Source organism: Theobroma cacao, chromosome 4 (assembly GCF_000208745.1).
Source record: "Theobroma cacao cultivar B97-61/B2 chromosome 4, Criollo_cocoa_genome_V2, whole genome shotgun sequence".
In the NCBI taxonomy this organism is placed as follows: domain Eukaryota; kingdom Viridiplantae; phylum Streptophyta; class Magnoliopsida; order Malvales; family Malvaceae; genus Theobroma; species Theobroma cacao.
This window is the reverse complement of record NC_030853.1, coordinates 26,580,691-26,593,939: the sequence shown is the minus strand read 5'-3', so window position 1 is coordinate 26,593,939 and position 13,249 is coordinate 26,580,691. Positions and strand designations below refer to the sequence as shown.

At 37.2% G+C, this 13,249-nt stretch overlaps 3 protein-coding genes across 3 annotated transcripts; 2 read left to right on the top strand and 1 right to left on the bottom strand.

The window, feature by feature from the left end:
• LOC18602765 (F-box protein At2g02240) lies at positions 897–3,262 on the bottom strand. Its single transcript, XM_007034359.2, has 3 exons — positions 2,883–3,262; positions 1,870–1,988; positions 897–1,530 (listed from the first exon to the last, which is right to left on the bottom strand). The coding sequence occupies exons 1-3, from the start codon at positions 3,168–3,170 to the stop codon at positions 1,128–1,130; spliced, it is 810 nt and encodes a 269-aa protein (XP_007034421.2). The 5' UTR covers positions 3,171–3,262; the 3' UTR covers positions 897–1,127.
• LOC18602763 (putative F-box protein PP2-B12) lies at positions 3,474–5,740 on the top strand. The gene is made up of 3 exons (XM_007034357.2): positions 3,474–3,837; positions 4,705–4,823; positions 5,102–5,740. Exons 1-3 carry the CDS (start codon positions 3,568–3,570, stop codon positions 5,508–5,510), a joined length of 798 nt encoding a protein of 265 aa, XP_007034419.2. The 5' UTR covers positions 3,474–3,567; the 3' UTR covers positions 5,511–5,740.
• Positions 11,119–12,067, top strand: LOC18602760 (putative F-box protein PP2-B2). The gene is made up of 3 exons (XM_018119100.1): positions 11,119–11,183; positions 11,668–11,805; positions 11,911–12,067. The coding sequence occupies exons 1-3, from the start codon at positions 11,119–11,121 to the stop codon at positions 12,065–12,067; spliced, it is 360 nt and encodes a 119-aa protein (XP_017974589.1).

Sequence of the window (13,249 nt, the reverse complement as noted above, 5' to 3'; positions counted from 1 at the left end):
ATGATCAAGTGCGGCTTTTTCTTTTCTTTTTCCTCATTTTTTAAGCTCTGTGCTATTCCATGATTACATTAATCTTTTCTGTAAAATAATCATTTCATTGATATTGGCAAATTTGAACCCAATAACAGTGTTAGAGCAGAGGACATTCAAAAAAATGTGATCCATCTTGTCAAAACAATGGCACTGTATATACTTTCTCTCAATAATTGTTTTTCAAAAAAAAGAACTTTAGAATTCTTGGGATTGTTCTTAGCTTTCTTTCTGTCCATGCACAAGTGGTCTAATCCAAAACAATCTTCGGGATTCTTGAGATTGTTCTTAGCTTTACTCTTGTCCGTGAACAAGTCATCCTCGGTTATGAACCCAGGCGAAATCTAAAACTTGCTACTGTCTGAAGCCTCCACCATGACGGAAGAAGAAGTAAAGAGCAAAAACTGGAGAGTAACGATTGAAAACATTGGAAAAGACAAAAAAGAAGGGAGTTAACGTTAATAAACTTCCATTCATTGGACAGATGGCGTAATCTTATAAAGGGGAAGGAAATGGGGCACCAATTCGGGGCAGAAGATTTGCATTCATTTTGGACCTGTTGGTTATCTGCAACTGCAAAAATATGGCTTCATTTTTTCTATCCGATATCGATATTTTATTTTATAGGTTAAATTAAGTAATTAATCTCTATATTTTATTAAAATATTAAATTTAATCTTTATATAATAATTTATAAAAATTAGATTTTATATTTTTTAAAATTAACAATATCAGTTTAATATTAAAATTTTTTTATTATCTATATTGACATAAAAATATTATAAAATATTTCAAAATTGATCATTTTTATAAATCATATCCCCGTTACCTTGGCAAGAGCTCATACCATAAGGCACACAAGGGAATATTGTTCATGTCAATTTTGAATTGCTCTTACATCCACCATGTTAAATTCTAAGCTTTGTTTTTCTATACGCAAAACCCTTGAACAACAGTTCCCCGATTGCCCCAAAGATTACTTGCTTTGAAGCCATTAAGAGAAAAGAGCAAACATTTGGCCAGAGAGAGGTTGATACAAGTTTAAAAAGATAAGTATTTGTCGTACTACCTCTCTTTATTGAGAGACGCACTGGCATTTACAAATTGCGTTTAGGCCTGAGCTCAATACCTTCAATAATAAGGCCTTGCTTGCATTTGAAATTATCAGCCTCCCATAGACTACAAACCACTGTTCCATCATCTCCTTGTTCATTGTAGAACTCACCCATCTTGATCTCCATCCACCCATTTTCTCTGTGTTGAGATTGTTCACGTGTAGCGAAGGGCGGGTCTAGGAACACTATACTTGTTACGCCACCCTCTTCTTCTTCAAATTTGACTTGCATGTTTACAGGACTTCGTTTGAATCCATGTCTGAACGTGGCAAACTTATAAACTAAGTAAGCAGCATAAGTTGTTTTGGTGGATAAGGTTTTGGTATCTATTTTTCCTTTGATATCAAGCCAGCAAACAACCTTGAGCTCAGCCACTTCAGAAAACCTGTAAATACAATGCAACAAGAGTAAAATACAAGAATCACAACATTAAAGTAACAACAATACTAGTCAAACATTCTGGTTTACAGGTTCGTGGCCCTCAAGAAAGGGAAGAGGACAGGCTTGACAGTAAAGGAGGGGATGGCAGGGAAGCAAAAATATTGATCTACAATTGCTAGCTTAAGTGTGCAAGGTTAAAATTGTTGTGCTTCCTCTTAATTATGAAGGTAGTAAGGGCATCTTACGATTCTTATTGTTCTGGAAGAGAGTGATCTGATTAGGATTATAACAAATTATCTATAGTAAAAATCAAAAACAAAGAATATGGAGGAGAGAAAAGAACCTGGACTCAGGTCTAGATAACCATCTCCAATAGGTATGAGTATCTCCCCAAATAATTGACAGCTCCCTTGCCCCCAACATATAGCATTTTTTGCCAGTCCATTTATCTAATGTAAAGCTCTGTGTGGAAAGAACAAACCTTGTTAAACATTTCTGATACATGCACCAAGGGAGAAAAATTATTGTTACTGATAACTTCACACAAGGTCTCTGATTTCTTTGTTCTCTGTTTTTGGTGAATTATTAGGGAAAATGTTCCATCTAATATTATAGCTAAACAAGCATCTGCAAATGTTAACTTGGGTATACATGTCAGATACAATAGTTTCAAAAAGCAATAAATTCAATAGAAGTGAGACAGGCCTTTGTCATTGGATGATGCAGGATTTCTAGTATTCTATCAGATTTAATACCTCTATTCCACAAGAGAATTTAATTCTAGAAGAAAAACGAGATAGGAGATCTAAAGTGCTTGTCAAACTTGGATAGCATCTTCAAACTAGAAGCAGCCTTGAAGTTGAAGAGAAGTCACATTAATAATTTGCTAATAAAACCCAGAGTATTATACTTGATTAAAAACATCGAAAAGAAACAGCAAAATTTCCTGGTTCAGAACAAGGGAGAAAACAAAAGGAGGATGGAGTATTGCTTATAATTAGCATTCAGCATAAAACTGCTTAAAGAGCTCAAGAAAAGCCCGTGATATCTAAAATGACCAATCGATGCATAATAATTAACTTATCAACCTACTTAGCTTTAAGGATCAATTCCCTCCATGCCTTATCAATTGAAAACAGTAGTAAAGGATTTAACACTAGTAAATTTAGTACGAAATAAAGAAAGGATGCTTTGATCGAATTAGATCAATTCACTTAACCAATGCTAGTAAGTCTAAACCTGATTTATATAATGATATCCTAAACCCAAGTCCAATTTTCTTGCTTAACAGAAACTGATATGCTCTTCAAACAACAACCTTGAGATATAGATAAGAAAATTGGGGTTTTAACTTACCAAAGAGCCATTGTTAAGGATGACAGGATGATGACAAAGATGGAAAACGAGATCCTTCTTGGACAAAGAATTCAAGGAAGACAACTTCAAAGACGACTTGGAAATGATGTCCTGATAATCAGGAGGCAGAAACCTCTCCCAGACAGCGTCAGAGGAAGCAGCTGATCTGAAAGTGGGGGAAACAAGGGCTGACCTGCAGGCGTCTAGAGGTGATGTAAAAGAGAGGATGTTGGCTATGCAACCTTCTGGCAACGCGGGAGGTAATGTAAATTGCATTTTTCTTTCCATCTGCTGTTTCTACTGGATTATTGGAAATGAACCGTGAGAGACAGAGAATCAAGAAATTTGTCTGTAATGATCGAAAATATCAGGGACAGTAAAATAAACAGGAGTTAACCTGCCGTTCATAAACTTCCATTTGTTGGACAGATGGCATAATTTTATAAGAGGGGCAGGGAACGGACCACCAATTCGGGGCAGAAGATTTGCATTCGTCCAAAACAGTGGACCTACGTGTACTTAAAAGTGATAATAATAATAATAAATAAATAAATAATAAAATAAAAGGAATGCTTATTCCTTAAGATTGTAAATAACACAGCTGTCTGAGTACAGGAAACACGACAGAACAATTGGAAACCGTCTTTCCTCCTTTGCTCTTCCTCCCCAAAAATAAAGGAGAAAAATGGATTTTACAAGGGTGTTACCGGAAGAGTGCTTGTGTCTGATCATATCATTGACGTCGCCTCGAGACGCATGTCGATCGGCCCTTGTTTCTCCTGCCATGAGATCAGTTGCAGACTCTGATGCTGTGTGGGAGAGGTCTCTGCCTTGTGATTATAAGGAAATCATTTCCGGGTCATCATCATCATCATCGTCGTTGCTTTCATTGCCAAAGAAGGATCTTTATTTTCGTCTCTCCCTTCATCCCCTTCTCCTTGAAAATGGTAGCAAGGTAATTACCCCAAGTCTACTCCGAGTTGACTCGTCCAACTTGCTTCAAGATACTTGTACTCTCTTCTCAGCTTTAACATCATGTAGTTAATTACTAGCAAAAAACTATAAACGTATATGTGTTTTTAGTCTTCCATTAGATCAAAAACAGTTATATATATAAATATATATATATATATATATAAAGGTAAAAAATAAGAGAATGGTATGATCAACATATATATTGCTATCTAGTTCAATTTTTGAATTGAGGGTTCTTTCATACTGTAAGACTTACATGATCATAACTCTGTTAGAATATATACATATACATGCATCCCAATGAGGTCGCACGCTCATTTCAATCGTTAATCTGTTAATTTGCATGTATTTTCACAAAAAAAAAAAAAATCATAAATTAAGATTGTCATCCATTCTCAAACTTGATATGTGAAAGTTATGCTTGCCATTGTTTATTATAGGTGAATTGGTGATTAGAAAGGTAGAATTGGTAGCGACTTGAAGGTATAATCCAAATTTGAAGGGTATAGGATTTTTCTCTAGTTGTATTCCCACCAGTTAGCTGCAGGAGCATTAGGGACTCTTGATCAGTCATTTCCAGTATAAAAAATTGCTATGAAGATGTCCTGGAAATTAAAATTTAAATACAAATTTCAGAACAATTTTATGTATAGAATTTTTTAAGGGATGTTTGACGGACCAAAAGGAGTCATGGCTCTTCTACAATTTTTAAGAACTGAAATTTAAGAAGATTGATTTATACATTGGAAAACATGCATATTTTGTACAATGATTTAAAGTAGTGTTTTGTTTTCCCCTCCATTTTGTGCATTTATCTGAAAAATTAAGGTTGCTGGTGTTTGAATAGAGCTTTCAGCTGGAGAAAGAGACTGGAAAAAAATGCTATATGTTAGGAGCAAGAGCGCTTTCAATTATATGGGAAGATGAACCTGAGTATTGGGGGTGGACATCTATACCAGAGTCTAGGTTTGTTCTCTCCTCACTTATTATTATTTTTTTATTTGTTCAATGATGTTCTCATCTTAAGTTCTTAATTTGCATTATCCGAAGGAGAATGTTCGCATGACTTATAATTTCTGCCTTGTCAAAACAATGTCATTTACAAGAAAACTATGCCAATCTGCATAATTCTACTACTTAACAGGATGACATTCTTCAGATTGGTGTGTTATTATTTATCTTATTATCTTATTGTCATCATCAGCATAAATTCCTTTTTCTGTCCCGTTCCAACATATTGACAGGTTCTCTGAAGTTGCGAAGCTCGAGATAGTCTGGTGGCTCGAGGTCAAGGGAAAGATTAAGACCAGAATTTTATCTTCCAGAACAAGCTATGCAGCATACCTTGTGTTTAAGTTCGATGATGAGTATAGATATGGGTTTAGAAACAGAAGTGTAAGCTTGTGTGTCAATGTCCAAGGAGGCGCTTCAGGGGAAGTGCGGGACGTGTTGCTAGACCCTTCAGAAAATATGCCCCGACAAGCTCGAGAGAGAGGAAATGGCTGGATGGAGATTGAAATGGGTGAGTTCTGGAATGAATGTGGAGATGATGGGACAGTGGAGTGTATCCTATGGGAAGTTAATACTGCTTACCGTAAGGAAGGCCTCATTATTGAAGGAATTGAGCTGAGGCCTAAAGATATTGGTAGCTAGACAGCAATGCCTACAATATTAGATTGTGCTTTCCTTTCTTTTTGGTCAGGATTTTGAATATTTAAGTGTTTTGTATTTAAAGGGGGGACAAAAAGAGGCTTGCAGTCTTGCACATTGCATGTTAATATTTTGCCCCCAAAGGCAGACTGTGTTCCAAACAATCAATGGGGCTGTATTTTTTCAAAGTTTAATAATGAAATGATCTGTGACCACTTCTATTGCAGAACTAATTGTTTTCAAAGTTTGACAGCGATCTCCAAGGTAGGCATTTGGAATTTCCTGTTTGTAAGATTGCAAAATCCACTACCTCTGGTGAAGCAAGAATGAAAATGTAACGTGTTGAGTCATGATGCAGACTAAAGAATTATATAGTAATTGGGACAAAGACAAGGGAAGATACAAATTATTGCTGTAACATTGAGATATAGTAATTAGAAATGCTTTGTTTTACCCCTTCTTTTCTTGTCCGAATACCCTGCTGACTAGAGATAAAATATAAAATGCTCTCCGGACTTTCAATTTAATTGTATCCCTGTCTCGAACAAAACTTTTGGAACCAAGTAACATCCAGCCCCCGCCACCCACAGCCCCATCAACCCAGCTTCTCCCTCCACTGACCGCACCAAGCCACCCCTTTCACCCCCCAGCCCCACTTCTGAATCGGCCACAAAATCACAGCAACAGCCAAACTTTCCGTTACCCACCAAGACAATATAACCCACAGCCAACATTATGCAAAAAACCCACAGATCTAGACTGGCGTTCATCCCTGCACTCGATCTTCATCGCCAATTTGAGCGGAAGAGTGACCAGGCAAGGGCTGAAAGAAGTCTTTGAAGCCTATGGCAAGGTCAAGGATATTGTTATCTTCAACAGACAGAATCAAAACATGGCTACTACCTTTGCATTCGTACGATACAAGGAGATAAATGAAATGGAGAAAGCAATCAACTATGGTAACGGTCGAAGGCTGGACGGCTTCTTCATTACTGTCAAAAAAGCCGACTATGGATGGGACCAGAGAAGAAAAGGCTCTCAACGCAATCACACCACTCAGCCAAGAAAGCAACAAAAGGATATCTACGCTAAACAACCATGCATCAACCGCCATCAATGGCCATGCTCCTCTAGAGACGAGAGAACATATCTCCAAGCCCTCCAGAACAACATGCAATCAAAATCATCACCACAACAACCCAGCTTCAACATTGATATCTGTCAAAAGGAATTTGAATGGCTTGATCGCAGCGCTGTAGGAACACTCCTCAATTATGTGCATCATCAAATCCTTCAGGAAATCTTTGCAGAGGAAGGATATCAGTGCACAGTGAAGTCGATGTGAGGAAAAAAACGTCTTTCTCACTTTCTGTTTCATGGAAGACATGAGAGCTTGCACAGAGGAGTACAGAGCTTGGCTCAATCTCTGGTTTGAAACTATTATCCCCTGGAAGAACGCCTCCGCCGCCCCCCCCNCCCTAACAAGCTTGTGTGGCTCAATGTTGACGGCATACCAATCAACCTACAGACAGAAACTCTTTTCACAGAAATTGGTAAATTATGGGGTTCATATATCTCAACAGATGAGGATACTCACTTCAAGCGTAGGTAGGACGTGGCTCGTATCTTAATTGCAACCGACAGGAACACCACCATCCTACTTTTCGTCCTTTTCAAAGCCAACGAAACCATGCACAAAATCTCCATTAAGGAAGAGGAAGTTAAACAGCTGCCAAAGCTCTACGGCACCGGTAAAGAAACGGCATCCACTTTCCATCGCTCCAAACAGTACAATGGCAGCAATAGGAAGTCAACTGGATGGGACAGGTCTAAGCGGAATACTTCAAGCAGTGCAACCTGCAAAAATCAGAACTGTCATCCTGTCATGACTGACAGCACAAAGGATTGATCTGTGATCAACCCGCAGCAAACCTATTTGCCAGAATCCATAACACAAGCCCAACAAGTAGCTTCAGCCTATATGCCCAACTTTATCACCCAATAACTGCCTGCTCCGTAACAAAGACCCAAAACAAATCAAATCAACCAAATCCACAACAAAATCTCACAAGCAACCCCATGGCCACCCAAATAAGAACCCAAAGCCCCATACACAACTTGGATGAAAACCAAAAGAAAAAACCTAGCAACAAAGGAAATCATATCACTACTAGCTCCAATAGAACCCAAAGGAAAAAACCATAGTTCACAAAAAAACTAAAAAATCATCAAAAAATGAAAAGCAACCAGATTTAATCGCTAATGACCTCTCATCAGATGATGACTTCACCCCTAGCATTGTTGAAGGCCAAAGTTAAAGTAAGGAAATTAAAAGAGAAGAGAGCTCCCTTTCAATTCAAAAAAATAAGAAAACTGAAAAAATGTCAAGGTACAAACAGAGAGTAAATCCATAAGAAAAGAGGAATGATGGAAGAAATTAAAGAGGGAAAACAAATGAAGAGAAAGGCTCCAGCAGATATAAGTCACGGGACTGATCAAGACAATGACGAGCAAGTTTGGCCCACACAACCCTCTAGTGATCAACCAAATTCAAACGGCAACATCATGCAAAAGAATTCTGCTCTCATGAAGGAGATTGAGAAAACCATGGACATCTGCTCATTCTTGGATCTTGTCTTTGATGAAGACCATGATACCGCAATCAGTCATTTCTCAGAGACCCTGGTAGGGAAAGAAAAAGAAGCTTGGACCCTTTTTTTTTTTGCTTTAAAGTGATCTTCACGATTTTTCCCTTTCTATTAATTATTAATATCATCTATTGGAATGGGAGGGGATTATGATCAAGAATTAGGAAAAGGGCAGTCAAAAGACCGGTTTTGTCCCAAAAACCAAAAATGATTTTCCTTTAGGAAACCAAGAAAAACACCATCCAATAGAACTTATTACAATCCATGTGGAGGAATGGGAGCTTTTCCAGCAAAGTAGCAATGGCGACTGGAACATCGAGAGGACTTATATTCATCTAGTCCAACGAATTCTTTGAATAACAAAAATATCAATGCCTCCTTTATCACTCTTATACCAAAGATCAGTGGAGCTGCATCTCTTTCTCACTTCAAGCCAATTAGCCTTGTCGGAAGCACCTATAAGATTCTTGCAAAGGTTCTCGCTAATAGACTTAAAAATGTGATCAATTTAGTTGCAGGAGATAATCAATTTGCCTTCGTGAGAGGGGGGCAAATCCTCGATTGCACATTGATTGCAAATGAACTCATCGACTTTCTAAAAAAAAAAAAGTAGGCATTCTTTTCAAAGCTGATTTCGAAAAGGCATTCCACAATGTTGATTGGAATTATTTCAACTTCATTATGCAACTGATGGGCTTTGGTTGCAAATGGAGGGAATGAATCCAACAATGTATCTCTACAGCCTTTATCTCTGTCCTCATTAATGGCTCACCAACCTCCCAATTCTTGACTCAGAAAGGACTCAGGCAGGGGTGCCCTTTATCACCCTTTTTATTCAATATTGTGACAGAATCTCTTAGTGTCCTTCTTCACAAAGCCCTTTCAAGGAGACTTTTCGAGGGAATCAAAATCTGCAGCATATATACCATGTTATACCAACTCCAATTCACCGATGACACACTTATTTTTTGCGATCCACAAAGTTGTGAACTCTTGAACATTGTAAGGATTCTTAGAATCTGTCAAGCAATTTCAGGCTTTAAGGTTAACTTTGCGAAAAGTAACCTTTTAGGCATTGGCATGGATGATCACACTCTACAATACTAGGTAAGCTTGTTTAATTGTAAGGTGGAAACCCTCCCTACTAACGACCTTGGTCTTCCTCTAGGGGCTAACCCCCCGTGCCATTCACACTTGGCAGCCTATTATAGACAAATTCAATTCTAAACTTGCTGGATGGAAAGGACAGCTCCTATCCATGGGGGGATAGGCTAATGCTTATCAAGTCAGTCCTTGCAACCTTTCCTTTCTATTAGTTCTCCATTTTTTAAGTCCCTTCTCTAATTAAGAAAAAACCTGTAGCTGCTCAAAGAAATTTCTTATGGTCCGAAAACTATGACAAAAAGAAACTTCACTATGCTGATTGGAAATCCATTTGCAAATTCAAGAGCCAAGGTGGACTTGATATCATGGACCTTGAACTCAAAAATTGGGCACTTCTCAACAAGTGGCTTTGGAGGTACGTAAACGAGCCCAATAATTTTTGGCGTAAAGCGATCTCTGTCATATACAATCTTGAGCCAAAGCAATTAATTCCAACTGATCAAAATCACAAACCTTCACTGCTTTGGAACTACATCACCAAACCACTTAATCCAACCAACAAATACCATGAGTTGGTTGTTAATGGCTTCGGCTTTATGTTGGGAAAGGGAGACTCCATTTCTCTTTGGAATGATTTCTGGTATGATGAACTTCCTCTTTCCGTCAAATTTCCTCGTATTTATGCCTTAGCTACTGATAAAAAGGCCACAATTGCTGAATCTAGAACATGAACTAACAATAAGTGGACTTGGGAAGTCAAATTAAGAATACAACTATTTAATTGGGAAATAGAACAGTGGGAAAGCTTCACCACTCTTATAGAAAGTGTCCAGCCATACTCAACTGATAATGACAAAGTCATATGGAAAAATACTACCAGTGGCATGTACTCTCCGTCATCATTTTGCAAGGCCTACCATAATGACTCTCACATCCCAAACAACCCTTGGAAAGACTTATGGATTGAATATGCACCACCACAGGTTGAACTTTTCTATTGGCAAGCCCTCCAAGGAAAAATGGCTACTAAAGTAATCCTGATGGAAAGGGGTTTGTTTGAAGCTAACAAAGCTACTTGCATTTCTTGCAAAAACCAACTTGAGACACCATTTCACTTGCTTTTTGATTGCAAGATTGCTTGGAATATATGGATTTCCTGTTGCTCTATATGGGGTACTCAATGGGTTTCTCCTGGGGACGCTGTTTCATTTTTTAAAGCATGGATTAATCACCCCTTCCCTTACCTCCATATGAGGAGTTCATGGAAAATGTTCCTTTTTGCAATCCTTTGGTCTCTTTGGCTTTGCAAGAATGAGATTATTTTTAAGGGAAAAAGTTTTGATGCTAAACATATTATTAACATTATTCTTCTTCGACATGTGTTGTGGTGCAAAGGAAAGTGGGACCTAAACCATATCTCCACCTCTATGTCTCTTATGGACCCTGCAAATCTTACAAACAGCAGCAAAAAGACTAAAGGCAAGAAAGAAACCACATGGACACCACCGTAACAGAGCTCACTCAAACTCACTGTAGATGAAGCCATCAAAGGGAAGCCTGGACCTGCTGGTATAGAAGGAGTTCTTAGAGATCATCTAGGCTTCATCAGAGGAACTTTTTCCTTCACTATTGGCATTGAAGACTCTAATTATGCAGAATTCCTAGCCATCAAAGAAGGAATCAACTTTTTCTTTTCTTCACCATGGGAAAGCACACACTATCTAGAGGTTGAAAGTGATTCCTCTAATGCCATAAATTGGGCCAAAGACCATAACTCAGTGCCATGGTGAATGAAAATTTTGTCCAATGCTATCGAAGTCTTTCTTAGATACCCAACAAAGATCACCTTCAAGCACATCATGCGAGAAGCCAACACAGTGGCTGATGGCTTAGCTAAAGCTGGGGTCATGATTCCAACTACAGGGTCTATTTTGAAAACCACGACAGAGAAGGCCACACATAGCTATTCTGTTCCCTGTTCTTAATTCTTGATGATAATTACAATCCTAGTTTCTTCTTTGTAAGCCTTCTGGGCTATGATATCATGTTCATCTCATAGAAGAGATCATTTCAGCAATAAAACTGCTAGCATTTTTTTAAAGAAAAAGATGTGTCCTATCTTACAAAAGTGAGAAATAAAAATTACCACTAACGAGGGTTATCGGTAGACATTGAATCGATGATAACTTACTGTCAACTGAATGATTAACCAATTGAGTCAGGTTTAACTCTGTTATTTCAAACCGTTGTACCTGCAACAGCATGTGAATCCAAATATCCAAGTAGGGAATCAAATAAGGAATGTTGGATTCTAACCCGTAAACCCAGGTTGAAACATGGATGCTTGATTAAATTTGTATGTAATTCTTATCAATTACCATTATATTGTTGTGACAATGCATATACAGATTCTCAGAAGTAGCTGAACTCGTGGGCATTACCATGATTGGTTTCGAAGGAAACATAGAGACCAAAATCTTGTCCCCTAAAACAACCTACGTAGCGTACTTGGTATTTAAGTTTGCAGAGTGTAGATACGAATTTAGGCAATGCCATGTAAATTTCTATGTCAAATTCCAAGAGAAAGAAGCTAAGACGCGTAAAGTGTTCCTAGATCCCCCAGTTGGAATGCCTCAACTATCTTGAGATAGAGGACATGGATGGATGGAGACTGAGATGGGTGAGTTTTACAATGAAAAGGAAGAAGACGGGGTCGTGAATTGTTGTGTATGGGAGATTGATAATTGGTTTAGTAAGCATAGTCTTATTGTTGAAGGAATTGAATTTAGGCCTAAGCAAAGTTCATAGATTGCAATGCCCTCTCCTCTTCAATGTGGACAACGTTTTGCGTCGCCATCTTGTCTTGTTTAAAGCCAAACCTCCATTAACCATTTCTTGCTTCATTGCAAGAAATTTTGCATCTCAAGCAAACATTATTATTAGCCTTTTTTGAGGGCGTGGATTGTGGAAGAAATTTTCAGGCTTGGTATTTCACACGTTTGATAATGTCATTTGCCAACCATTTTGGATAAAATGGGTCAGAGAAATAGAGTATTAAAAAACAAAGAGAGAAATTTTTTAAGTTCTTTGGGACTTTGTTAATGGTAACGTACATATATAATATACTAACCAATTTAAACAAGGATTAAAAGGTCAACTTACTTATAATCATATAATAATGATAATAATTAATAAATAAACAGCTATGCAATTAAGTTGGTCCCTAGGGTGTCTTGACGTACAAGAGAGATGACTGCGTTATTGGCATTCAATTCAGGTACGTGTTTATATCAATTATAGAATAGTTAATGTTTGACTTTCGAAAGTCGATATTCTCTTTGGGAAATTAATAAGGCTAATATAATTTGATAAAATAATATTTTTTTCTCTTTTTGGGAGGTTACCCCTTGAGGCATTGGAAAAGGAACAAGTCTTCTATGCCCATTCCTAGCTATTCTTCGAGGAGGATATTGGTCGACATGTCTTGGTGGGCTAGGGAAGATAAAAGAATAGTATTTTTTGTTCTTTTTTCATGTGAGATTCTTTAGGCTTTGGATTAGTGTCAAAATCCGAAATTTAAACATTTATCTAAATATTTTCTGAGAAAATAAATATAATTTATGTAAAAATTAAAATAATAAATTTTCAACATCTAAAAATTGAATTGATATATATAAAATTAATAATATCTCAAGAAAAATTCATTTTAACTTTTCTTTCTTAAATTAAAATAGAGATTAAATTGCACAAAAGAGAAAACATCATGACCTAAAGCATAGGCAAAAAAATTATCTCCAAGGAAATACTAAGAAGCATGAAATGTATGAGCAAGAAAAATATTTTAAAATGTAATCGAAATTTACAGATTTGGAAATACAGAAAATAGTGAGATTATGTATGAAATCCATTTTCAATACATAATCCAAAAAAAATTATGAATGAAAAAAAGAATTTTATTATGTAATTCAAAATTACATACATAAAGAAAAG